This window comes from Lissotriton helveticus, chromosome 8, assembly GCF_964261635.1.
Source record: "Lissotriton helveticus chromosome 8, aLisHel1.1, whole genome shotgun sequence".
Classification (NCBI taxonomy): Eukaryota; Metazoa; Chordata; class Amphibia; order Caudata; family Salamandridae; genus Lissotriton; species Lissotriton helveticus.
In genome coordinates, this window is record NC_136069.1 from 24,821,908 (window position 1) to 24,847,181 (window position 25,274).

The following is a 25,274-nucleotide window of genomic DNA, read 5'->3' on the forward strand; positions in this document are numbered from 1 at the left end:
TCTCCAAAGGTAGGGACCCCATATTGTTGGTTCTTGCTTATATAAGTATCCTGGGATCTTCTCTAGATCCGGTGCGGGGGCTGATCGGGGTCTGCCAAGGTCTGAGTCAATGTCTGTTTCCAAAGTATATAAGGATTGGAAGTGGGACTTCCATGCCGCTGCTGCGATGTTGGGCTCTAAAGCTGTTTGGCCTTCTTCACTATCTGAGGACACTAGTGACCAGAGTGACTTCATGTCTCTATTGAGAGAGCTAGTCTGATGGTATCCCATCTATCTGTCTCCCAGGCCTTCTTTGCTTGTTTAATGCAGTCTCTATAGCAGAACCTCATTTGCTTGATCAAAGATCTGTCACTACTTTTGATGGCATCAAGGAGAGCTCTCTTTGCCTGTGGCAGGTATCATTGTACCAAGTGGATTTAAAACTCTCTTTAGTTTTGGAGTGTACAAGGGGGTTCAATATATTAGCCAAACTAATTGTTAGTTCTCTGTGCAGCACCTCTTTTCTATCGTTATGTTGGGGAGACTTCCTTTCCCCAGCAATTGCCCCCATTTCCTGGATGGGCTTTATAGTTAGAGGTTATAATGCAGCTATCTTATCCGGAGACTGCTTAAATGTCCCCCATCTAATTCTCCTCCTATTATTAGTGAGAATTAGATTGCTAGCTACACTGGTGCTGGTATCCATAGGATTGCTAAAGTTTGGGAGCTGCAGCTCCAATCACAGAGCGTTATGGTCGCTGTCGTGCCATGGCAGGGCAACAAAGTCAACCACCCATTTCCATTATCTAGCTTCAACTAGAATATGGTCCAGCAGAGTGTCCAGGTCTATTATAAGTTGTCTTCCCTGGCTGTCTGTCTGACTTAGTACGACCATTACAAGCTCTTAAGGAATAAGTTAGTGTAACAGCATTGATCTGGGGTGCCAGCGGATTCCAGGCCTTAATTGCTTATATCTGAGGGTCGGGATTAACCATAACCGATCCTCCGCACTAGAATTTGAAACAGGAGAGAAAACAAGGGGCTCGAATTGGCAGTTAATCACCACCCACAACCAATATTGTTTTTGGGCCAACAGAGCTGCTGAAGGCGTTCAGTTGCTCAAAAGTCTGTGATTTGTGGCAAATACTTACAGGTCTGGTGTAGATATTAATAAAAGCAATTTTGAGGCTAGGTGGGAAGGTAAGTATGGTGCACTGGATGTCATTAGAATGGGTATTACAGTGGTCCACTGAGCAGTTTAAGTATGTAGCAATCCAGGTGCTAAGGCCCCCAGAGGGTCTACCTCTCACCCCCTGTATGGCTGGGATGTTAAAAGTTGCGTGTCCCGTCCTTACAAGGTCATCCCCCGCCCAGGTTTTCTGAAACATGCAGACATCATGGGTACCCACAAAGAGCCCCCAGTCTGGGGAGTCCAGTTTGTTTTTGATTCTGGCAATGTTCCAGGATAGAATCCTCAACGTATGGTCAGAATTAGAGTGTTCATCAGAGTGAAGATGGCTATTAGAATCTGGGCTGGAGGTAATCTCATACTGAGCCAGAGGGGGCAGCTTCCACTCCATCTTCGGGCGAGCCGTTGCCTGCTGTGCCTGAGAGTTGGGAGTCATGCACTTCCAATGGTGGATTCCTCTGCCAGAAGTCAGTAAGCAGGTCCCCTGTTCCTTCCCTAATACCACACGATATGGCCTGGACCAAGTACCCACTATTCGGATCCCTTGGTTCCCTGCCTGTACTCCTGTGCTCACTATTCAGATCGAGTCCACCATTCCACCCCAGTCAATCCTACTCCTCCAGAACCCCGTCCCTGTTCGACACTGGGATGTTAAACAAGAAAGGTCTGGGGTAGGGAGCCACTATTGATTATCCTAAGGGCATACTGACGGAGGAGCAGATACTAGTAGACCTGTGGTGATTACCACTGTGGGGGTAAAAATAGTCCAAAGTTTGGGCCCTGACTCCTGTAAATATCACTTGGAGGCTAAGGATATAGCGAGCCAAGGAGCGAGCAGTCTGGGGGTTACTAAAGTAAATGACAACGCAATCCCCTTGTATTGTTTTGGGTCTCGTGCCAACCCAACGAACCACTAAAATCTCTCCTGCCCGGTCATAGGAAAACTGCTCATATCTAGCCAGCCAGAATAAACACTTGTTCCAACTGTGTTTCCTTGCGGCAGGCTTTAATAGCGGGCACACCACTCAGTGTAATGACATATGGAAGTGATGCTGGAGGTAAATCAGTGGTCGGAAGCAACACAGTTCCAATACCTTCCTCCGTAGCCACTAGTTTGACCCCCGGCTGGGCCCTTCTGGCCCCAACCGCCCCTGTCACTGTTTAGGCAGGCTCTTTAGCATTTGGGTCCATCACGGTGGAGACCGCTTCATAGCAGCCTTTTAGGATGTTGGGACCCCTGGGTCTGTTGAAAAACACCCGAGCTTAAGTCTGACAGAGGTCAGACCCTGCTTGGTGGAGAACAGTGGTTGGTGCTAACTCAGCGTGCAGACATTCGTCCCCGTAGCTTCCTCATGGATATTTGAGGATGCCTCCCTTAGGGGTCTGTGCTCGCCTGCTGGTATTGAGGAAACATCTGAGTCCAAACCCTCCCTTGAAACAACTCCAGGCTGCAATAAATCTTTTCCACCAGCCTGTTTACACATTATAGAATCCAAATCTTTCAAGTGCCCCCCGAGTTCTGTTGTCTAGTAGTTCCTTAAACTGTACAAGTGCGGAACCCAAAACAGTCTCCCCAACAGTGTCCAGAGCTTCACCCCCTGAAGTATTATATGTGAGTACAGTTAAAACAAAAGCAACATCAGTTTGTGTACTAATTGTACAGGTCTGTACCACGCCAGAATTGGGGCTTTGGATCCCTTTCTGTTGTTTAGGTTTTTCTATGCCCTCACCCCTTCTTCGCCTCACTGGTGGCTCTTTTGTCTTGGCCTCTGTGCGGGGTGCAAAAGCCCTTGTCCGTGTCCTGGTAGCTACACTAGTCCTGGTTACCGGATCCGAAAGGGAAACTTCCACAATGGGTACAAGTATAGGTGCAAGTGAACAAAACAATTGCAGGAGAAGACTGCAGCTGGTCTTGTATTGTAAAAGGACAGCTAGTTTGTGAAGCCTCACCGGGAGCAGTTGGGCTTAAAGAAGAGCGCCTCGACAGAGGTAGAGGGCCTAGAGAGTCGCCTCTCAGTCAGTTCGATCTCATGACTGAGCATGGGTTCCGCCCTGATTACAAAAGCATCCAAAGGCCCCATAACTCCCTTACGTTTGCTCATTGGGGACACAAGAATAGACAACGCCACAAACACCTATTATAGCAGAAATAAGTGATGGAAAGTGGCCACAGTACCTGGGGATTAAGGGACCAAGTCTAAGTGTTTTGTTTCAGCGTTGTTAAGGGGGTGGTCCAGCCCAGCCTCCTCCGGGCTCAGATGCGAGCAGACAGGCCCGCTCGCATACATCCCACGCTGCCGGAGCCCGCAAGCCCCTAGGAGCGCCTCCTGGTGCGATGCAAAGCATTTGCGCCTCCCACCGGCGCTAGGGACTCTGGTGGTTGTGGTCCCCTGGAAGCTTTGGTCTGTGGCTGGCAGCACGACAGCGTTGATGAGAACGGACTCCTGCGCTGCGGGAGCCCGCAAGACCTTCAGAGCCCCTCCTGGCGCAAAGCAAAGCGGTGGCGCCTCCCACCGGTGCTAGGGACTCTGGTGGTTGTGGTCCCCTGGAAGCTTTAGTCTGCGGCTGGCAGCATGACGGCGTTGAGGAGAACGGACTCCCCTTGGACAATTGCCAAAGCAGTGAAGCACCAAATATGTTAACAAATGCTCTTGTTTCTTCTGCAATTCAATGTACAACTCAAAAACACTTTTGGTATGTGTCTGATTCTAAGATCTAGGGAAAATGGTGCAGTTACTATGGACGGATGTCGTACTACAATCGGATGGACATCTTGTTCATAATGGTGTTAATATCATTTGGCACTTGAACACATGTATGGCTGATATTGGCTTGTTCGCTTTAAAATCCTTAAAACCAATACAATTCTGTGGGCCGTGGTCTAGGAGTCCAATATGACAGATGGGCTTTAGGCGAGCTCCTCCAGCACATAACACTATCTGCATCAATCCTGCCGGATTACTACATCTCAACATGTTTTTGAGGCCCTCACTGGCAAAGGCGGTGTAGCAGTGATCTCTCAGCCCTTATATTGGGAGTGCGGCTCCTAGAAGATTATAAGATGATGTACCCGCAATCACCAGTGCCTGAGGCCTGCGGCCGTGGCTGCAGACTGCAGTAGGCCGTGTGAGGTGCACCGGAGTGATCAGGGGCCGGTGTCAAGGAACCTCCGACCCACAGAGACGGAAAGGATGGCTGAATATGCGGCTGCAGTGACTGCATCCTTACGAGTGAGTGGAGCCAGGGGCCCTGAGTGGGTCATGGGGGTCCCTGCGATTGGAGTGACAGAAGGGTCCTGAGTTGCTTAGGCCAGGGCCTAGGCGGATCTTCGGTGGCTCGATGGGCACTGACACAGCTGCCTGAGATGGAGTGTGGTGCCCTGGCGCTCCTGCATGGGAGTTTACGGCGGTCTTGCCCGGCTGACGGGGATGGTAAAGCCCCCACCTAGGAGCACACAGCAGGATTTGAATGGCACTTCATGGGAGCTGCCTGCGGCTGGTGACTGCTCGCCCGAGGCGCCGTGTAGTGCGTGGAGAGACGTCCCTTGTGCGCACACCAAGCAAGAATATAGGCCATGGAGCGACTTGATCCTACTTGCGCAACTAGGGCCCCCGGGTAGCAGCGCCCAGTGAGTGACTGATACTATTGAGGTCCAGGCCCCGACGACATTGTGTTGAAGTCTACAACGGCCGGCTGGTGAGGCTTGGACGCTCAACCAACGACATTGTGTACCATCGGAAGCTACCACTATTTCAACATGACGGAGGATACGCCAGCAGGCCCTGCGTCACAGCAAAGCACAATGGACAGGTTCATGGGAAACCCAGGTGGTTCCCCGATAATGCCGCTTTACTGGCTGCAATAACCCAATCCAGAGATATGCTGGAGGCCAGAAAAGGGGCTGTAGGGCCGGATGTGATGCTGCTGCGCCAGAAGCTGCCCAAAGTTACAGTCAAGCTGAAACCATGGTCTCCAGAGTAGAAGATGCAGTCTTGACACTCCAAGTCTAGGTAGATAACCTTGAGAAGATCACGAAAGGCCTGGCCACGCACGTGAAAGTTGCAGAGGAACGGGCCCGCTGAAATAATCTCACCTTTGTGCACTTTCCCGAGGGCTGTGAAGACAAGGATATGGGCAAATTCTTGGCTTAATGGCAATGGCTCAAGATGTGGATCCCGGCGGATGCTCTCTCCCCATGCTTCATTATAGAGCATGCCCACATAACTGGCTGAGAGGCCTGCCTTGAGCACGAGGCCCCGGCTGGTCTTCGCTAGGATTTTAAACTTTCACGACGGAGACACTATCCTGACGTTTGCCAGATCTCGGCATCTATGACTCCCTTTGTAGCATGATCTTTCCAGACTTTTCTAGTCTTTTATGGCAGCGATGGCCCATCTCTGCGACCTGAAGATCTCATACATGCTTCTGTTTCTGGCCCGCCTACCAGTTGGCTATAAAGACCGTACCCAGATCTTTGACACGCCTGAGGAAGTGTTCACTTAGACTGATAAAATGCGATAGTTGAAGCCTCACATGCCTCCACATCGGGACCCTGACCCTTCGTTTGGAGAACCACATCAAACTCAGACCAAACTAAAGGACAAGAAAAGACAAAGATCAAGCTCATAATGGCGCTCCAAGCCACGCTTTTATGACCAGGCGGGAGGCCCTGGATACTGAACACTCAGATTCCAAGGGTGCAGTGTATGGCGAATTGGGCAGTATGTGTGAAAAACTATAACTGAGTTTGAGATGTACAGTATGATGGCTTACTATATGGGCTGCACCTATTGAGAAGTATACACCGAACTCTTCAGTAAATTCTATGTTGATGGGGTACCTGGGGATCCATTGGACGGATCATAACCCTGCTTCCTGTTGGGGCTGGTGCAGGATCTCTTCTGTGACAGATGCTTCAATGAGGTTTGAGGTATAAGGTTGGGAGGTGGAGGGGAGTATGTATAGTTCTACAGTGTTTTTTAAACTTTATTGCACAGTCTGTGTCCCTACAGTGAGGCTGCCCAGTGTATCGACAGTCCATGCCCTATACTTCCTATATTTAGATGACTGCATTAAACACTGAGGTTTCATCAGGGAGGCTTCACATAGTGACCTGGAACATCCGGGGAGTTTTAGATTAAGTGAAACGGGGCGATGTGCTCCGCCAGGCAAAGCGCCTGGGGGCCGATGCTCTGTTAATGTAGGAAACCCATCTTATGGGGACAAAAACTACAATCCTTGCCTGCTTCTGCTACACAAGCATTTTTCATGCAGGTTTTACCAGGGGTTCCAGAGGGGTGGCCATACTGCTGCATCACAGAGTCCCCTTCCAACCAATACCAGACCAGATTTCTGTCTTCTTTGAGGATAACATTTTCAATATACAAAAACATTTTAACATTACACACAGCATCTACAGTTAGAGCTGTTGTGTAGTTCCTATAAACCTATATAAGATCTGCACGTTTAGACAACATAGACTGTGGGCTTGGTGTCCAGACTGATTCCGGGCATCCCGACCGGGTATGTTCGCCTGTATACCAGCTAGCTCACAGTGCCACTAAAAACCCCTCGTACCAAGGAGAGAACAGTTCTTGGCAACTATTGAACATGACAACCCTGATCCCTCAGGATTGGGGAAACTGTGTGTTACTTTTCGCTCAGTCACTCGTGCTCACTTCGTCTCAGAGAGATGCACAGAATAAACGGTGGGAACGTTTTTCAATAAGCATTTATTGAACCAGCATCATTCTAGTGTAAAAGAGGTGTACTGAAACAACCATTAAACAGTAACAGATATAAATGATTATAAGCACTATCAGAGTAAAAGGATAGTAGACTTCCACCATTGTGCTAAAACAATGAATACATTATTTTACACAAAACAAGGGAACCCAAAGGTATAGCACTAGGGACCTTGGGCAGTAACGTATTACAAAAAACAGGGGTCCCTTAATTTTAATTAAAGTGATAAGCAAGAATAAAGAGGATTTTGTACACAGTGGGTGCAGCCAGCAACCCACAGGTGTATTTTTGTCTGTTCACTGAACTACTAGTATACAGACCGCCTTGTTCGTTCTAACCCCATCCCCTTGTTTTGTCTTGTCCCCTGTGGGTTGCTGGCTGCACCCACTGTGTAAAAAATCCTCTTTATTCTTGCTTATCACTTTAATTAAAATTCCTGTCCGGCTGGACAAAGGTCATACATACTATTGAGCGTATGTCTATCATTTTTGCGAAAGATCCCTGAACTACTAGGGACCCCTGTTTTTTGTAATATAAAACAATGAATACAGGCAAGTATATAAAATACATGACAGTAAAATGCATACTCCTACGATGCGACCCTAACTAGATGTACCCAAATGTATGTAGGTGTAAAAGCCAAGAATCCCTCTAGGATAAAGTCAACCCCATTACCTGAAGTGAGAGACTGTGGGACCCCGTCTTGGTCTCGAGATGGACACCCCGCACAAGGGATATCAGACCACTGCAAGCTGGAGTGTCTGCATGCAGGAACCTCAGCGCTTCGCGTCAGTGTGCGGCATGGAAGTCCTTTTCTCCACTGACTACCTCAGCAAGATGTGGTGTTTATATACCCAAAGAGGTACCCCCAGGGGTTCTACCTTGCTGTGTCATGTTGGACTTAGGATGACGGAAGGAATGACCGTTGTACATAGTTATTATGCAGGAAATGGTAGTCCTGCTGAGTTTCCAAGAATCCTCATGGAGAATAGTTGAGGCTAGTTTTCAGAGAAAACCCCACGTCCTGTATGCAATAACGTAACTAGGTAAAAGGTCAGTCCCAAGAACCGTTATGTAGTGTAATGGTAGGGGAGAATGTGGGTGAAAGGTGAAGTTGCTACCTGAGCCTATATTGGGGTACCTATATGAAACATAACAGAGCGGGACCCTACCCACACAGGGCCTCTCCTACACTCTTTTGAAAAATGCTCACTTGAGCAAACACAAGAGAACCGCCTGCAAATCCGGCTCCCCCATGGACGCATGTCCCCCTGCGGTCCTCCGTAAGATCATTGACATTGTCAATACGGTAATTAACAATATAGTCAACTCATCACTGGCCACAGGTATAGTCCTTGCGGAATGGAAACTGGCAATAGTCGAACCACTTAAAAAAAACAGAACATGGATCTATCCATACTTTCAAACCTCCGACCAATATCGTTACTACCCATTCTACCCATTACTACCCATTCTACTAGAAATAGTTGACACACTGAAATTAACCCTAGATAAAGGTAAAAAGGCGGGGCCAATTCTTTTAGACCGCACAGCCGCATTTGACACCATCTCACATGACATTTTCCTTACCCGGATACAAAATAGCGGTATCTCCAACACCGCTCTAGCCTGGATAAAATATTTTCTCACCAACCGAAAACAAGCAGTGGCCCATAGGAACTTTCCTTTCAACAGAACACCCCATCACATCGTGCGCCCACAGGGCTCGTCTCTCAGACGAGTGTTGTTTAACATCTACATTGCCCCGCTCATCTCACTGATAACCTCCTTTGGCATTGAAACAACATCATATGCAGACGACACACAGCCTTCGACAAAGACTCTAATAACGCAGAACTCCATTTTAAGCTATGGCTCTCAGAGGTAATCCGTTGGATGAAGCTCAGCCACCTTAAATGCAACACGGATAAAACCGAGATCCTGCCGATAGGGAAGGACAATCCCTTCGAGCCGAGCCAATGGGGACCTGAACACGCACCCGCCCTACCAAACATAGGAGAAGTAGCTAAGAACAAGGGAGCGAAATTTGATGCCTCGCTCTCGTTCTGACCTCATGCCCTGACAGTGGCAAGGACGTGCTTCAACATAATCAAAACACTTAAGAAGTTCTTGGACAACATTCCACTATCCGCGAGGAAGACAGTTGTGGTGGCCCTTATCCTGTCTAGACGGGACCACTGTAACAGCTTACTCACAGGAGTTAGCAAACAGCTACTGAAGAGGCTACAGGTGGTACAGCATGCAGCCGCCCACTTAGTGCTAAAACTGCTCTGCAGATCATCTTCCTCAGCAGCCCTCAAAACCTTGCACTTGTTGCCTATGCAGAAGAGAATCCTATTTAAGGTTCTGCTAGTCACTTTTAGAGCCTCCAGAAACCTAGGACCACCGTTCCCTCTAGGGCGCGCGCGCACCCCTCCCCTTACATGACCGCGTACCGACTCGCTAGGAGTGCGCACACAGGATGTCGCGTGATAGAGTCGCGCCGCCGGACGCTTTGAAGAAGCGAGCGGCGGGAACATGACGAGTGTAGGTAAGGAGGCGGGGGGCTGGTGGCTATGTGGGAGCGCGGGGCAGACTGGCTTTTGTTTAAATATTGCTGTTATTCGGAGCTCCTTCACGGGCTCCGATTACCATCAATACTTAAACAAAAAGCCACAGTCTATCCCGCGCTTTAATAACAAAAGCGTAGAGACAGTTTCCAAACACAGCGTGTGCTAAAGTGCACGCTGTGTTTGGAAAGTGTCTATGCTTTTGTTATTAAAGCGCGGGGCAGACTGTGGCTTTTTGTTTAAGTATTGATGTTAATCGGAGCCCGTGAAGGGACTCCGATTAACAGCAATATTTAAACAAAAGGCCACAGTGGGCAGTCAGAAGGGCGGGGCCGCAGAGGGCACAGCGGCTGGGTAAACGAGCGGGACAGAAGGCAAGAGGGGCATAACACAAGGATAGGCATAAAACAAGGAAAAATACGAGTGGGACAGAGGGCAGAAGGGCACAAAAACGAGTGAGACAGATGGCAGAGAGGCACAAAAATGAGTGGGACAGAGGGCAGAAGGGCACAAAAACGAGTGGGACAGATGGCAGAAGGGCACAAAAACGAGTGGGACAGAGGGCAGAAGGGCAAAAAAACGAGTGGGACAGAGGGCAGAAGGGCCAAAAACGAGTGGGACAGATGGCAGAAAGGCACAAAAATGAGTGGGACAGAGGGCAGAAGGTCATAAAAAAGAGTGGCTCAGAGGGCAGACGGGCACAAAAAAATAATGGCACAGAGGCAAAATCCACAATACAGAAATATAGGGGCAGCTAAGAACAGAAGGCAGAACGGGCAGAGAGGCACGGGGCAGCGAGGGGAACAGAAGGGAAAACTGGGCAGAGACACGGGCAGCGAGGGGTACAGAAGGAAAGACCGGGCAGAGAGAGCACAGGGACAGCGAGGGGAACAGACGGAAGAAAAAGGGGCATGGACCACGTACAGGCAGCGGGGAAGACAGACAACAGCAGTCACAGATACAACAATGAAAATACAGGCAATACAATAAATTTGCAAACTGCCTTTAAGACCCTTATTTTGGCTCTGTATGTGTGAAAATGCACCATCTTTTCACTTTTTAAAGTAAACGTTTTGAGTGCCATTTGGTGCCGCAGACACGAGCGGTTTGGTTCCTGGCGCACATAGCCATGGTTGCAGCGCACAGAGACCCTCCACTGCCGCACACAGAGGAAACAAATTAGAGGGAACATTGCCTAGGACCCAAATATCTATCGGACAAGTCTACCCCCTACACCACTGCCAGGATACTCCTATCCTCATCAGCATATTTTCTTAAACCCCCTGTCTTTAGGTACAAAACCAAAGTAGGTAAAGCGTTAGCTGCTCTAGGAACTAGAGCCTGGAACCTCATGCCTATACACCTACGTCTGATGGAAGCAGAACCGCAGTTCAGAAAGTCCTTGAAGACTTGGATCTTTGGATCCTCAGATACCTTCTGCTCATCGCTCATTTAAGTGATGGAACTGTCTTCCTTTTCCTCTCCCACATAGCGCCAGGATGCTCCTTTTGGAGTGATAGTCACGCTAAATAAATAATCAAATCAAATACAGACGTGGATCGATATGCAGGGCAGGTATGTGTTAGTACTCCGGAACATCTGTGGGGAGTCCATGGTACTAGGTAGTGTTTATGCGCCCCCACCCTTTAGTCAGACATTTGAGTTTCAGAAGTGGTGATCATGCCCAGGGGGCTCTCCAATCCTTCCCCGGCGGTCCTCCTTGTAGGCCCGTGTAGTCCTCCGATCCGATGGAGGCTGTCCCTGTGGCACATGCACGACCAGTCCTATAGAACACATATCCATGAGGCTTTGAATGACTACTTTTCACTTAATGAGGCGACTGCCTCCTTTGCTGAGGTCCTGTGGGAGGCAATGAAACCCACTTTGCGCTGCATTTACATTCGCTTTTGTACAGCAGAGTGCAAACGACACCGGCAGAAATTGCTGCAAATGGAGGCACGTATATTGGAATTGGAGAGGCTTGGGCGGGAGGGAGATGGTGGAGGGGCGTGTAGACAATTGGGTCTTATGCAACAACAGTATCAATTGGGAGAGGAGTTGGCCTAACGGCTAGGGTGCTCGACCTCGGACCTGGGGATCTGGGTTCGAGTCTCGGTAACGACGCCAAAAACCTCCTGTGATTCTGGGCAAATCACTTAATCTCCCCGTGCCTAAAATGAAAGTGTGTCCTCATGTAACGTAACTGGAAAAATATGTAAAGCGCTCTGATACCTGATTCGGTTCGGGTCTAGTTTGCGCTATATAAAACTCTGCAAAAAAAAAAACTAATGGAGGAGGCCAAGGGCGCGTGGCTGGCCTCACAAAGTAAGATTTATCAGTGGGGGGGATAAGTTGGGTCGGCTATTACATAGACTGTGCCAGCATGCACTGGCACCTGTTCAGATACCCATCATTTGTGACCGAAATGGCACAACGCTTACTGATCTGACGGATGTTTACCATATATATAGATGTGCAATTCAACAATACAACAAATATTTGTCACACACATTGAGACAATGCAGTAGACATGAACATATCAAGACCTTTCCAAACAGATGTACAAAAGAATAATTTACATAAATAGGACATACTTCAAAGAATGTAGACAAAAACCAACATATTTGTGTTATCACTGACATTAAAGCTTAACATAATAAATCCCAGTCCATACAGTTATTTTTACAAATACCAGAGGGAAAGAAAACCTTTTTTTTTAGAATTAGACTGTTTCTTTATGGGACCTCCAATCACAAATCAATCAGTTTGTCTATCAATACGGGTTCCCTTGAAGCCGTCACTTTTTCAATAACAGTGAAACTCCTCTCTGGTAGTTGTAAACTTGTTGACGCGGTTTGAATCCACAAATATTTTGGTAAAACGGGGTTCTCATCAGAACATCATACTGGGGATAATTATTCTTCACTCTGTAGTCCACTTGTGTTTCATATACTTGAAGACTTTTGCTGGAAAAAACAGGGAAGACGGCACATCACTTCCTCTTAAATAATGGCTTTATTTTACAACTGATGTTGCAAGAATTATGCAGAGAAATAAAATTTGGTTTTAAAATGCTGTACAGCAGCTGCCCTTAGGGAAGCCATTATTGAAGTGGAAACTCTACCCCTTCCTGAATACCAAATTGTTAGTGTGCCATCCTAAAGTTAATACATTCCCCATTTTCAAACACACAACCAGTCTATGTGCATTCACAATGTGTCCACCAGGTCATGTTCACTTCACTCGAATGTGGCAGTCCCTCGAAAGAGCCTTGGGATGATTTAGGCATTGCCTGGCCACTCTCTGCCAGATACCATCATCCTTTCAATGCTACCTAATTCTCTTTTCAATCTATGTTTTGGTTTTCATTTTGAAAATGATTCTATTTTTCAAATAGATGTGTTGTGTTTTGTTTTAATTGTAATGTTATTCTTTCCCAAGATATAAACATGATAACATGGAAATGTATTCAATAATTGTCTTGATGTGCTGTAACTCACTGACCAGGCCTTTCAAGGTGTAAACTATTATATGGATGCTTTTGTTCCTATTCAGAGGAACATTAACTCATGTTCTTACTGGACTGTTACTTTTGGAGCACAATCAAGGCTGATTTGCAAGTTTATGTTTTGTCTTTAGTAGCAAAGTGAGCTAAAAGCAATGAACTGAATTGCTGCCTAGAATAATACCAGTGACTGAGAGTAATTCAGACATTCACTTTTTTACATTGCATTAAAAACCTAGGACCTGATTTAGATGTTGGCAATATGGAGGTCCGTCCACTTAATTTACAGGCAGGCCGGCCTTCAGTATTTAGAAAGCAGAGACTACAACGTCTCCTCTCCCTGTATAAACCTCTAACAGTCCTACAAAGAAAGGGACATTGGAGGATTGGAAGCTTGCTTGCTCGATTAAGAGGACAAACTGCCACCTAAAAGGTGGTGGTATATAAAAGGTCAAACTTTACAAGGACCCCCATGCAATGGGAGAGCCGTCCCACAATGGGGGGAGGTGGGAGGGTTGGGGTGGGTCATTGTTCTTTTTTGTTTACTTTCTTTTTTTGTTTTCTAAAACAAAATCCTGCTTTGAGATTTTATTTTTGAAAATAAAATAAAATTGAAAGTGTGCAATGCCGCGATGCTGATGGTGCCTCAAGGCACACTTTCAATGAACTTACAGGAACTACCAGGATGGTGAGTCCTGTAAATGCAAGAGAAGTCCGCTGGGCTGCCAGGCATCTCATCTCAAAATTTGGCCGGAGGAGTACCCTCACCATGTCAAGAGAAAGGTACTCTGCCATGGGGACAGCACGAACACCGCCCAACAACATCTAAATCAGGCCTATGGTATACAACTTAGTAGAAAATAAGTACTTATGTTGTCTGCCGCATAGTGTTCTATGTGTTGCTTATATATTTAGAGATTACAAATATTTTTGTATCCACAGAGAGCAGATTTGTGAACATATAAGATGAAGAGTAATGAAGAAAATACATTAATACTTGAAAGCTGTCCGATATTCAAGAAGAGCTCGAAATAATGGCAAACAGTAATTATAGATAGAACAGCACAGTAAGAATCTTGTATATGAACAGACAAATCCTGCAAGAAACATCAGGTGCAATCCAGTGGCTTCAAGACGCTGAGGACACTCATGCTGCCGAACCCAAAACATTGAAATGAAATAATAGCACAACAATGATACCGGTACAATGCAACCAGTATTAAAAGATTCCAGATGCCGCCCTTTGTCTGAGATAAGTATTAGATAGGTACAACAGTGCTCCACTTCCTAACATGATAACTATACTGTGGTGTTAGACCATTATAAACTTTGTTTCGAATGGACTTTGCAATCTCTAGAAAAAGACGATGGGCATACACAATATGAATTGTGAATCAGACATCTGAAGGTACAACTAAAGAAAGCTTTGGCTATGTACATTACAGCACACTATCCTAGAATGTAAAGACTTTTTAACAAGGTTTGTTCTTTGTATGCTTCATAAAGCTATACATTTTATTCTTTGTTTGCAGACTTTAAAAATTTTAACTTGGGTTGAAGACACAAGCCCTGATAGATATGTTATCAGTCTGGCAAGCTTTCCAAACACCATTCAACATTATTATAAACTCATAAACATACATTGCAAGTACTACCCATTTGCAGTTAATGTTGGATTACAGTTAGTTTGTCAGCAAGCACACTAGTCAGTCAGGGAACACATTAACATGAACTATGCCAAAATATAACTGACTCTTTGACACTAACCCTTAGAGAAAAAACATGCATACACAACAAACTTAAGAAGATCTTTGGTTTCTCCTCTGTACTAAAGCAGCATCAGCAAGCATGCTCTGGGGAAAAGTGATAAAGACACAGTGAATGCGTCAAGAGTATTCATCAACCATCACAACTGAGAGTTCATTCGTAAACAAAAACTTAAGAAAAGCATACAGATGCCTTGTTTGTGGGAAAGGTTTTAATCTCTCATCATCCCTACATTGTCATCAGCAACAACTCATTAAAAAACCTATTTATGTAAGATGAGTTTAAATGAGCAATCTGATCAACAGGTCATGTACCGAAAACATACAAGAAAAAAAAGAAATACATGCAGTGAATGTGGAAAGTTCTTTGCTCTCTCAGGACATCTAAATATCCATCTTCGAACACACACAGGAGAAAAGCCATACAGGTGTAATGAATGTGGAAAAAGATTTAACAGTTCATCGACATTAAAGAGCCATGAGCGAACACACACAGGAGAAAAACCCTATACCTGCAGTGAGTGTGGAAAGAGCTTTGCTTTAGCAGGAAAACTAACGGTCCATGAGCGAACCCACACAGGAGAAAAGCCTTACTGCTGTAATGAATGTGGAAAAAACTTTGCTTATTCAATGTCACTAAAGAACCATCTGCGAACACATACAGGAGAAAAACCATACACCTGTAGTGAATGTGGAAAGAACTTTAGTAAATCCATAAATTTAAAGACCCACCGGGTAATACACACAGGGGAAAAACCATATGTTTGCAGTGAATGTGGAAAGTGCTTTACTCAGATATCTAGTCTAAAGAAACACCAGCGAACACACACAGGAGAAAAACCATTCACATGCAGTGAATGTGATCGAAGCTTTACTCAAAGAGCAACCTTAATGCACCATCAGAGAACACACACCAAGGAAAAACCTTACACATGCAGTGAATGTGGAAAGAAGTTTCCTTTGTCAACTAGCTTGAAATGCCACCTACGAACCCACACAGGGGAAAAACCATACTCTTGTAGTGAATGTGACAATAGCTTCACTGATTCATCAAAACTAAGGATCCATCAGCGAACACACACCGGAGAAAAACCATACACTTGCAGTGAATGTGGAAAGAACTTTAGTCTGTCAGGAAACCTAAAGGTCCACCAGCGAATACACACAGGACAAAATAAATCATACACCTGTAGTGAATGTGGAAAGTGCTTTGCTGCAATACATAGTCTAAAGAAACATCAGCGAACACACACAGGTGAAAAACCATTCACATGCATTGAATGTGGTAAGAGCTTTGCTCGAAGAGCAAACCTAATGCGCCATCATAGAACACACACCAAGGAAAAACCATACACATGCAGTGAATGTGGAAAGAAGTTTCCTTTCTCATCAAGCTTGAAAGGCCACCTACGAACACACACAGGGGAAAAACCATATCCTTGTAGTGAATGTAACTATAGCTTCACTGAGTTATCAACATTAAGAATCCATCAGCGAAGACACACAGGAGAAAAACCATACTCTTGCAATGAATGTGGGAAGAACTTTCTTGTGTTAGGAACCCTAAAAATCCACCAGCGAACACACGCAAGAAAAAAAATCCTACACCTGCAGTGAATGGGGAAAAAGCTTTACTAAATCAGCACCTCTAACCTCTGTTCCAGATGCCTTATGCGTGCTAGAAAGGAGAGAGATCTCGGTGCTCCTATTGCTCAATATCTTGGTAACTTTTAACAATGTTGACCATGGGGCACTTTTTACATTCCATCCATGAACCTGCAGATGGTGATTGTGGTAATTAATTATGTAAAGGTTAACTTCCAGGTAAACTTAAATTTATAATCTTTGTAGTTTTGTTTTAACTGACATCCCAATGATAAATGGTGTGTCACTATTTCTTTTTTGATAGAATTGTCTGTGTATTTTTAGAATTGTTTTAAACATGCTTGATTTCACTTACTGTTAATAATATGTCGTAGCAGTAAACAGTCAATGTGCACTGCACACTTGGGCGCAAGAATGCTTTGGGAAACATTAAAACATTATTTTTATTCCTGATGAAGTCTGGGAGAAGCAGTTTGCTTTCTAGGTTCAACATAATGGACAGTACCAAACCTGCAGGGGGTGGGAGAAGGGAAATAAGCTTATTTTTAAGGAGTCAAAGCATGCACGCAACAAGGCTGGACACAGAACTGTAAGCTGATGCTCACCGGCCGGACTACAAGCCCTTGCAACTAAGCATGCAACTTGTGCCGTTCTCTTGCTCTGCAGGATTAGAGGATCATGCCTTTCCTACACAGAGAGCTTTTCTGGCTCTTACTTTTCGATGTGTATGGTGCTTTGTATGTGGGTTTCCTGCACCAATAATGCATCACCTTTAATCTCAAACTTCTGTCGAGGAGGCGGCACCCTTGGAAGGAAACTGAATGGCTTTGACTAGACCCGCTCCTATGTTTTAATGGGAGCTCAAAGGTCTGTCTTAATAAGGTTGTTTTTCATGTTTCCTTGCTACTCGTGCCCACAGTACATTTTGCTTCAGAAAAGGGGGTGGTGATGAACAGAGTGCCTGAATTAAGCAGACCACTCTTACCCAGTCCAAAGATCAGGGCTTGATCCATCACCGTTTTTTAGCTCACTGCACCATCCCAGCTCAGAACTTGGCTATATGCAAATTAGTCTGTTCCTGTCCCAGTGCATGATGGGAACAGGGCAAACCAAACTACCAAGCCAATTCTTATACTGGGAAGGAAACAAGCTTCCGGGGACCGGTTTCTGCCATTTCAGGCGTCGTCGGCCCGGCTTGCTTGAATCCTGATGGTGCAATGAGCAAGGGACTCACATCTGAGTATACCCTTCCACGCTTATGGTGGACAAAATGATTCAGAAAAGGGGGTGGTGATGAACAGAGTGCCTGAATTAAGCAGACCACTCTTACCCAGTCCAAAGATCAGGGCTTGATCCATCACCGTTGTTTAGCTCACTGCACCATCCCAGCTCAGAACTTGGCTATATGCAAATTAGTCTGTTCCTGTCCCAGTGCATGATGGGAACAGGGCAAACCAAACTACCAAGCCAATTCTTATACAGTACATTTTGCTTCATTAAATCTCAGGAAGAATTGTCTTTTATTGATTTTGAAGACAATTCATTAATCTTACACCTTAGTACGTTTGCAGAAGTTTGATTTTAAGTTTGTCTTGTAGATGAGATAGAAGAACCATCACTAAATTAAATTCTAGTGGAAATACAGGCAGTTCATAGCAATACAGATATGATTAGCCTAGATATTAAATATACTATGAATTATCTCATCTTGTTTCACAAATTTCTCCCAAAAATTACCTAACTGCTTGACTTCGAAAATCGCAGAAGACCATATAACCTCCAGGCTTTTAACCTTCCAAAGTCCCATGAAAGGCTGTCATGCTTATGTGAAAATGTTCCTATACAAACTGTTAAACTTTATGTCTGAAGACTGATTTGAGGTTGATAACGCTACTCTGTCACCTAGGAAGGCAAACCAGTCTAAACCAAAACAACTTATTTTCAAAGTACTACGTCATCACTACGATGTCATGATAAGGAAGGCGATCTAGGAAATGCCTTATGAAATGGTGGATGGTAATACGATCTATATTTCACCAAGACTTTTGTGTAATCAATCCCAGTTGTGTGCTGAGCCTGTGTTCGTGGCCGCGCCCCACTAACGGAACCTGCAGTAGATTCCCCGGACGTGCGTCAGACAAGGCACGGTGAGCGAGGGGCGGTCAGGAGTGCGTCGGCGATCGTGAGGGTGAGGTAGGCTGTTTCTCCTTGGGGAACTGTCGGCACTGGCGCACTGACCGGGACTCGGGCGGCAGGTGGCAGGCTCACCGGTAAGTCGGCAAAAAAGCGGCTTGCGGGAGAGTGTGCTGTGGAGGTGTGTGGCCGTCTCTGCCTGCCTCCGCTGCAGTCGCCGCCATTTGCGGCCGCTGGCAGTGGGCGGGGCGGGACGCTGGGCGTCTGGCCGGGCAGGTTTGCTCACACTGATTTAGTTCTGCCCCCCTCGCCCACCGGCCCTCTGAACCGCATGCTGCTGCCGCCGCACGGGGGGGCCGCTCTTCTTACGCTGCCTGGGTTTCCTCACGTGTCAGCCTCACATCCCACATCTCAGTTCCCCCATAGGAAGGAAGTCCCATTGCGCTTTGCCTTACCTTGTCCTCCTCGGTCGGTGGCCACTTTATGTACAGTCCTCTCCTGGCTGGCTTAGTCTACCGTCTGTGCGGTGTTCCCTGCAGTCATTCCAAGCTCTGGGGCTGCTCCCCCTGCCATCCTCCCCCCCACCCAAGTTTTGCAAACACCAGCCAGGCCCGGCTGCTGCCCGTACCTTAACTGTGACCGGCTGGTGTGTCATCGGATCCCCTCGCTCCACTATCAGTGCTTGACCCCATTGGGGGTGCACAAGAGGTGAGATTCGTGGTGAGGTCCTGACCCCCAGTCCGGTCTCGTTTGGCCCGGGCTCAGTGGAGTGGCTTCCTGTAGGCAAACAGCGGTGCTCGGTGATAAGGGTCAGTGCAGGGGGGTGCCTGAACCCAGCTCGCCTCGTTCTAGCCAAGGACGAGGTAGTGCGCAAAAAGTGCTAGGAAAAGAGCCAAAAAAGCTTTAAAACTGCACCCCCTTCAGCTAACCTCCAATTGACACCCCCTGGTCGACAGTGCAGTCAGCCATCGGCCTGACACCGGCTAACCAGCTTCCAACGCCAGAAGCAGCCAAGCGTCTAGCTTTTAAACCCCGGATAAATCAGAGCCTGTAGACCCATTAGATCCACTAGAGATTAATACATCACCACATTTTCAGATCTTCAACCTGCAAACAGCTCCGGCGGTTGCGTCTCTTTAGCCGCTTTAGTTAAAACTCTCACTACAGCTCAAAATCGGTTCTAACAACCGTCCAAGCAATGAGATCCGGGAAAATACGAAAGTCTTTAACGGCACCTAAACGGCGGAAATCAAAACAGCAGGGTCTAAAAGACGAGCCCCATCAGGGTAACCACAAGTCCGTCTTGGCCCATCAGGAAACAGCGATTAAAGCCTTGCCAGATGGTAGCTGCAACCTCAGCCCCAATAGCAAGAGTATGGACACGCCAACTGGCTTAAAACCCTCGAGTCTATTGGCCTATTTCAAAAAAATTCCACCAACGACCAATGGATTCTTAAAATCACAGTCGCTGGAGTTAATTAACCCCGTAACCTCGGATAAGCTTGCCGAGATAAGTACGCATCCCCTGCAGCCGCTTTCTCCACTACAGTGGTCAATGAGAAATAAAGAGTTAGCGCAACCACCGGGAGTTTTCGTCTTTGGAGCAATAACGAACGACCTATCCCCGGTCTGGCAGGGGAGCACAGATCCCAAACAAAACCTAACCATTCATCATTCAGAGCTGCCACCTGGACAACAATGCCCACGCACAGGAGCGACCAACCAAGGAGTACCCCCGTTGCAATCTCCTCCGGGGAGTTTACAACACCCTCTAGGCCTTCTGACGAATCATACTCAGAAACCAGAATTAACAATAACCTCTACTCAACAAGTCCTAGATATGACAACAGAACCCACAATGATTCCCCATCGCCAACTAACCCTAGCACAAATACATGCGCAAAACTCGTTCGCGCATAACAATATTCTACAACTATCCCACTCACCTCCAAGTATAAGCTCACCAAAGGAGCATTTTGTTGCGTTGAGTCCTCGGCATACAGCTCTTTTATCACCGGTATCCTTATCGTTCCCCCCACAAAAATCGCCCAAAAACTCTGATCCAAACGACCAACTTTTAGCTGACCTCTCATTCTTCTTTAAAAATAACCAAAATCCAACAAACCCCACGCCAATCCTGAAGTCCAACCAAGAAGAGTCTACAGCTATAGGGGTTTGGCCGCAACTTCTTCAGACGATGCAACAAATAGTCAAGGCGCTGAACTTTCATTCGGACAAACTGGATGTGTAGGTCGATCTTCTGAATACTCTGGCACTATTCACAGCGGGGATCGACAGCAAACTTGACAAACTGAACAATCTAATAATAGGAGCGCAAGCTTCAACTAAGCTCATACAGTCAGTCTGCTGCTGCTCCCCAATTATTGACTCACTATCATCACTTCCAGGCTTTTTAACCAATATAATAAATGAAGTTAAGCTGCTGAAGGGAGGCAATCCCCACACAACTTCCTCTCAGCAACCACAAAGTATAGAAGATCTAGACAACCCATGGTCTATTGCAAACAAAGGCATTAAGTCAAGCTGGGGAACCACTCTCAGGTCAAACCCGCTCAGCGAACAGCTAAAAACTGGCAAATCCAACGCTTCACCAACGGGTCCTGCACCGTCCCAAACGATGACCGATAACACTGGGGCCCTCAGCGAGTGTACCATCCGTCCGGACCACCAAGTGACAGGGCAAACGGCCTGCTCAACGTCTTCAGACCATATTAAAGTGGAAGGGGCATCAGCTCCCCTTCCACCCTGCAGTAAGAGAGAGCGTAAACGTTTGCGCAAACAGAGAAACAAAATAAGGGCAAAAGCAACAGACGCCCACCCAAAATTCTTTCCCCTTTTCGAAATGGTGGCCAACAAAAAAACCCTAAGTGAGACAGCTCCACCATCACCCCCAGCAAACCCTAGTGCCAACAATACTAAAGCAGCTCCACTAGAACCTACAATTCAATTAACTGAAGGGAACGCTCATGACCCAACCAAATCAGCTGTGAGAACAGCAACTGTCGAGTCCAGCACAACAATAGAACAACAAAGGACGATCACTGACGACCCATCTTTACCCGAGCCCATAGTGCCTCAAGAAAAATCTAAATTAGCAACAGGCACGACACAGCCCAGTGTAAACCCTAAAACAATGACAATGAATTTTACAAAAACTATTCAAAATCAAAAAACAACTGCATCTAAAAACAATCAGCCTTTATGGAAGGCCCCTTTTAGGCCACCACAACAGGATCAAGAATTGAACGCTGACCCCGCTCTGAATAACTTCAATAAGATGGCTCAGAGTGAAAATAATAAGGAGAACAACAACGACTCATCACACTCCCACATCCTATTGGTACCAGAATACAAATCAAAGGGACGGCAAGACATTCTCAACAGGTCGACTATAATAAAGTTAGCGGTTGGTATCCCGGGGCTCACAGGACTGGTATCAAAGGACATCGAAGCTATCGAATTCCTTCCACCAAGAGGCGCCCAACCTTCAGAAGCTACTTTGGTGTCTTTTAAATCAGCTAGCTGGGTCGGAGCATTTCTGGATCATAAGGACATCCTGCGGGACTGGGGCATCCGAGTGTATCCATACTCCATCCCAGGCTATCCTCCCGCTTTATTAAACCAGCCAATTACCTCTCGGAAAACAGGACCCATCAAATTGGAGGGTCACTCAAGACCCTACTCAATTTTAAAAAATGCATCGGGCCCAGACGATCAACACAAAAGCCCCCCAAGACTGGTCACCTACGCCAACACAACTCAAGATTGGGAGTGGCTTCCAGCCATTTTGTCAACTAAAAGTTCAGTATGACCGTCTGAAGTAGAGAGCAGGGGCCCCAAGCCAAAAACCCCGGCAAAGCCAATACCCTCAGTAACCCCACCAGCAACTGTGCCTAACTCACAAGCAGACTCCACTTTCTCAATATGTTCTTGGAACATAAGTGGCCTTCACCAGAAAACTGCAAATTCAGAAACACTTTCCTTTCTACATGAGCATGCCGTAATAGCTATACAGGAATCCTGGGCACAACAAGGATGCCCCATTATTGGTTACACAGAAGTATGGAAACCAGCACTCAGAGCTAGCCGCTATGGCCACCCTAAAGGGGGCCTGTCAATATACATATCCAACAACCTAAAAGGCCCCCACTCACGACTACCTATAGATGAAGATTGGATCCTCGGGGTCAAAATCAACTCTTGGCTGAATCGGCGCTCACTTTTCCTTTTAAACGCGTACATTAACCCAAGTACGCGAACAAAAAGAGATCACCTGGCACGTTTATCGGAAATTATGAGCGACATAGCTGCGGAACACCCCAACACTGACTGTATCGTCACAGGTGATTTTAATACCAACTTATTCCAAAGTATCCCAGTAGACAACGAAGGGCCTTTCTTACCTTTGATCAACGAGCCTGTTACACAATCAACACCGCCGAATCAAGCCCATTGCGTACTGGGAGAACTCTGTGTGACACGATTCTATAGCGCCGGCTTCCTGGTAATCAACGGAAGATCGGAGGGAGACATCCCCCCTAATTGGTCTTGGACAAATGGTAACAAGCGCTCTTATTTGGACTACACTATCTGCAATACATCCTTGCTCCATTTTTTGGCAAGCTTCCACATCTATCCGCGAACCGAAAGTGATCATAGACCGCAGGTCATATCATTTAATATAAAACCAGCAACTCACAAACCTGCCTCCTCTACTTGCCGTGGAATATACACAGAGAACCTAAAGCGCCTCAGGTGGAGTGAAGACCTCAGCCAGAACATCTTGCGAGAAAGCATGAACGCAATAAGAGGCGGAATCAAACAAGAAGCCTCGCCGACAGCGACATGGTCAATGCTCTGCTCACACCTGATTAACCTCTTTCCAGCCAAACAGCAGTTCCAGAGGCCATCCCAGCATCGTAAGTTCACAAAGTCAACTCAGACAAAGTCACTTAAGAAAGCGAGAAACAACGCTTTGCGGTCACTCGCAAAATCTCCAGGGAACAGTGATTGTCTAATACATTATCAAGCTGTACAGAAGTCTTTCAGGCTGGCGATGACCAAAGACAAACAGCTGCATGAAACCCAATTCTGGTGTAAATTGGTGTGGGAGAGTAAGAGTAAAAACCCAAGAAAATTCTGGGCCTTAATTAACAATTACCAGAGCTCATTGAGCTTCGGAACAGCAAATATACAAGAATCGGACTGGGTAACATTTTTAACTGACCACTTTGGATCCTCTGAACATTCAGGACCAATAGGTCCCCATTCTCCAAGAGAGATCAATGGAGTACACTCTGCCAATGAGGTCTTGGAGGTGACTCAAGAAAAGGTGGCTATAGCAGTGACAAAAGCTAGATCAGACGGAGCACCGGGCCCAAACGGCCTGCCACAGAGCCTGTTCAAATCTGACCCACCCTTTTGGTCAGGAATTTTAACAAACCTCTTTAACTATGCCCTGAACACCGCAACAATCCCTGACTCGTGGCGGGGCGCCATAATCCACCCAATTTACAAATCAGGATCCCGCTCTTCGCCGAATAATTACAGACTTATCGCCCTATTGGACATTGAGGCCAAGCATTACGCAGGCCTCCTCTTGCAGGACCTGAGGTTATGGGCAACAGAATGTAACTTGATCCCGCTGAACCAGACAGGGTTTGTGGCCAACTCAGGGACCATGACTAATTTATTAGCTGTATCAACCATAGTCGACAAGGCACTTTTAACATCTAGGCAAGTGTTTTGTTGCTTTGTCGACTTCAAAGCAGCATTCGACAGGGTCCCCAGGGCAGATCTATGGGAAAAATTAAGAAAATGGGGGATCCCAGACAAACTTTTGGAAGCTATCATTCAACTTCACTCCCGCACTTGGGTTCGGGTGAAATTGGGGTCCGGCACACACCTCTCGCGGAAAATTATGACAAACAGAGGCGTGAAGCAGGGATGTGTGCTGGCCCCTCTTCTTTTTAATCTTTTTATATCAGATCTGTCAAGTATCCTGGACGACACAAACAGTCACCCCCCAAAGGTGGGAGGCATGGCCATAAACAACCTATTGTACGCCGATGACCTGGTTCTCTTTAGCTTTACCAGGGTCGGGCTGCAAAGGCTACTCGATAAACTGTTCAGCTACACAATTTCTAATCATTTAGAGGTCAATCTTAAGAAAACACAAGTTGTCCCTTTTGGCAAAAAACGACACGCCGGGGGTGGGTGGCTATTTGACAAGACAAACATCGCTATAGGTCAGTCATATAAATACCTAGGTGTCCACTTAGACTCCAGAGGTAACCATTTAAAACAACGCAACGAGATCGCAGCTAAAGCCACCTCCCTGGCAGTGTCACTAAGTAAGCTCTCCAAAAACCTATCAGGCCCAACACTGGCACCTCTCTTGGAAGTCATGAGAGCTAAAATTGGCCCCACTCTTTCTTACGGCATTGAGATACTCAGGGGAAAACTGAACACTGCCTTAAACCAGCACACAACTAGAATTTATAAAAGAGTTCTTCGTCTGCCAAAGACTGCATCCCCAGCGCAGATAAGACTGGAGATGGGGCTTTTGAACTATGAGGCTTTAAACGTGGGCACTTACCTAAAGCTTTGCCATAAATTAAGACAGGCGGACCCATGTACACTAGAAGCCTTAGTCTGGCTAGAAATCACTCAGATCAACCCATGTGGAACGTATGGTCGCCTCCTTAAGGACGCCATTGATCAAATGTCAGTGAGTGATCTATGGGTCCTGAACCCCAGTC

General features: G+C 46.4%; 2 protein-coding genes across 7 annotated transcripts in view; one reads left to right on the forward strand and one right to left on the reverse strand.

Annotated features, from left to right (window-relative positions):
- Positions 1 to 25,274, reverse strand: part of LOC144772257 (uncharacterized) — a 367,797-nt gene that overhangs the window by 185,250 nt on the left and 157,273 nt on the right.
- Positions 1 to 25,274, forward strand: part of LOC144772252 (uncharacterized) — a 186,317-nt gene that overhangs the window by 91,028 nt on the left and 70,015 nt on the right. For 5 of the 6 annotated variants that reach the window (XM_078656469.1, XM_078656473.1, XM_078656474.1 and 2 more), the window contains one exon: positions 13,931 to 16,812. In XM_078656469.1, the coding sequence (XP_078512595.1) occupies positions 15,031 to 16,371 (1,341 nt within the window). In that variant the 5' untranslated portion in view covers positions 13,931 to 15,030 and the 3' untranslated portion in view covers positions 16,372 to 16,812. Of the gene's footprint in view, positions 1 to 13,930; positions 16,813 to 25,274 lie in introns of those variants that run through there. The other variant, XM_078656475.1, reaches the window with a different exon arrangement.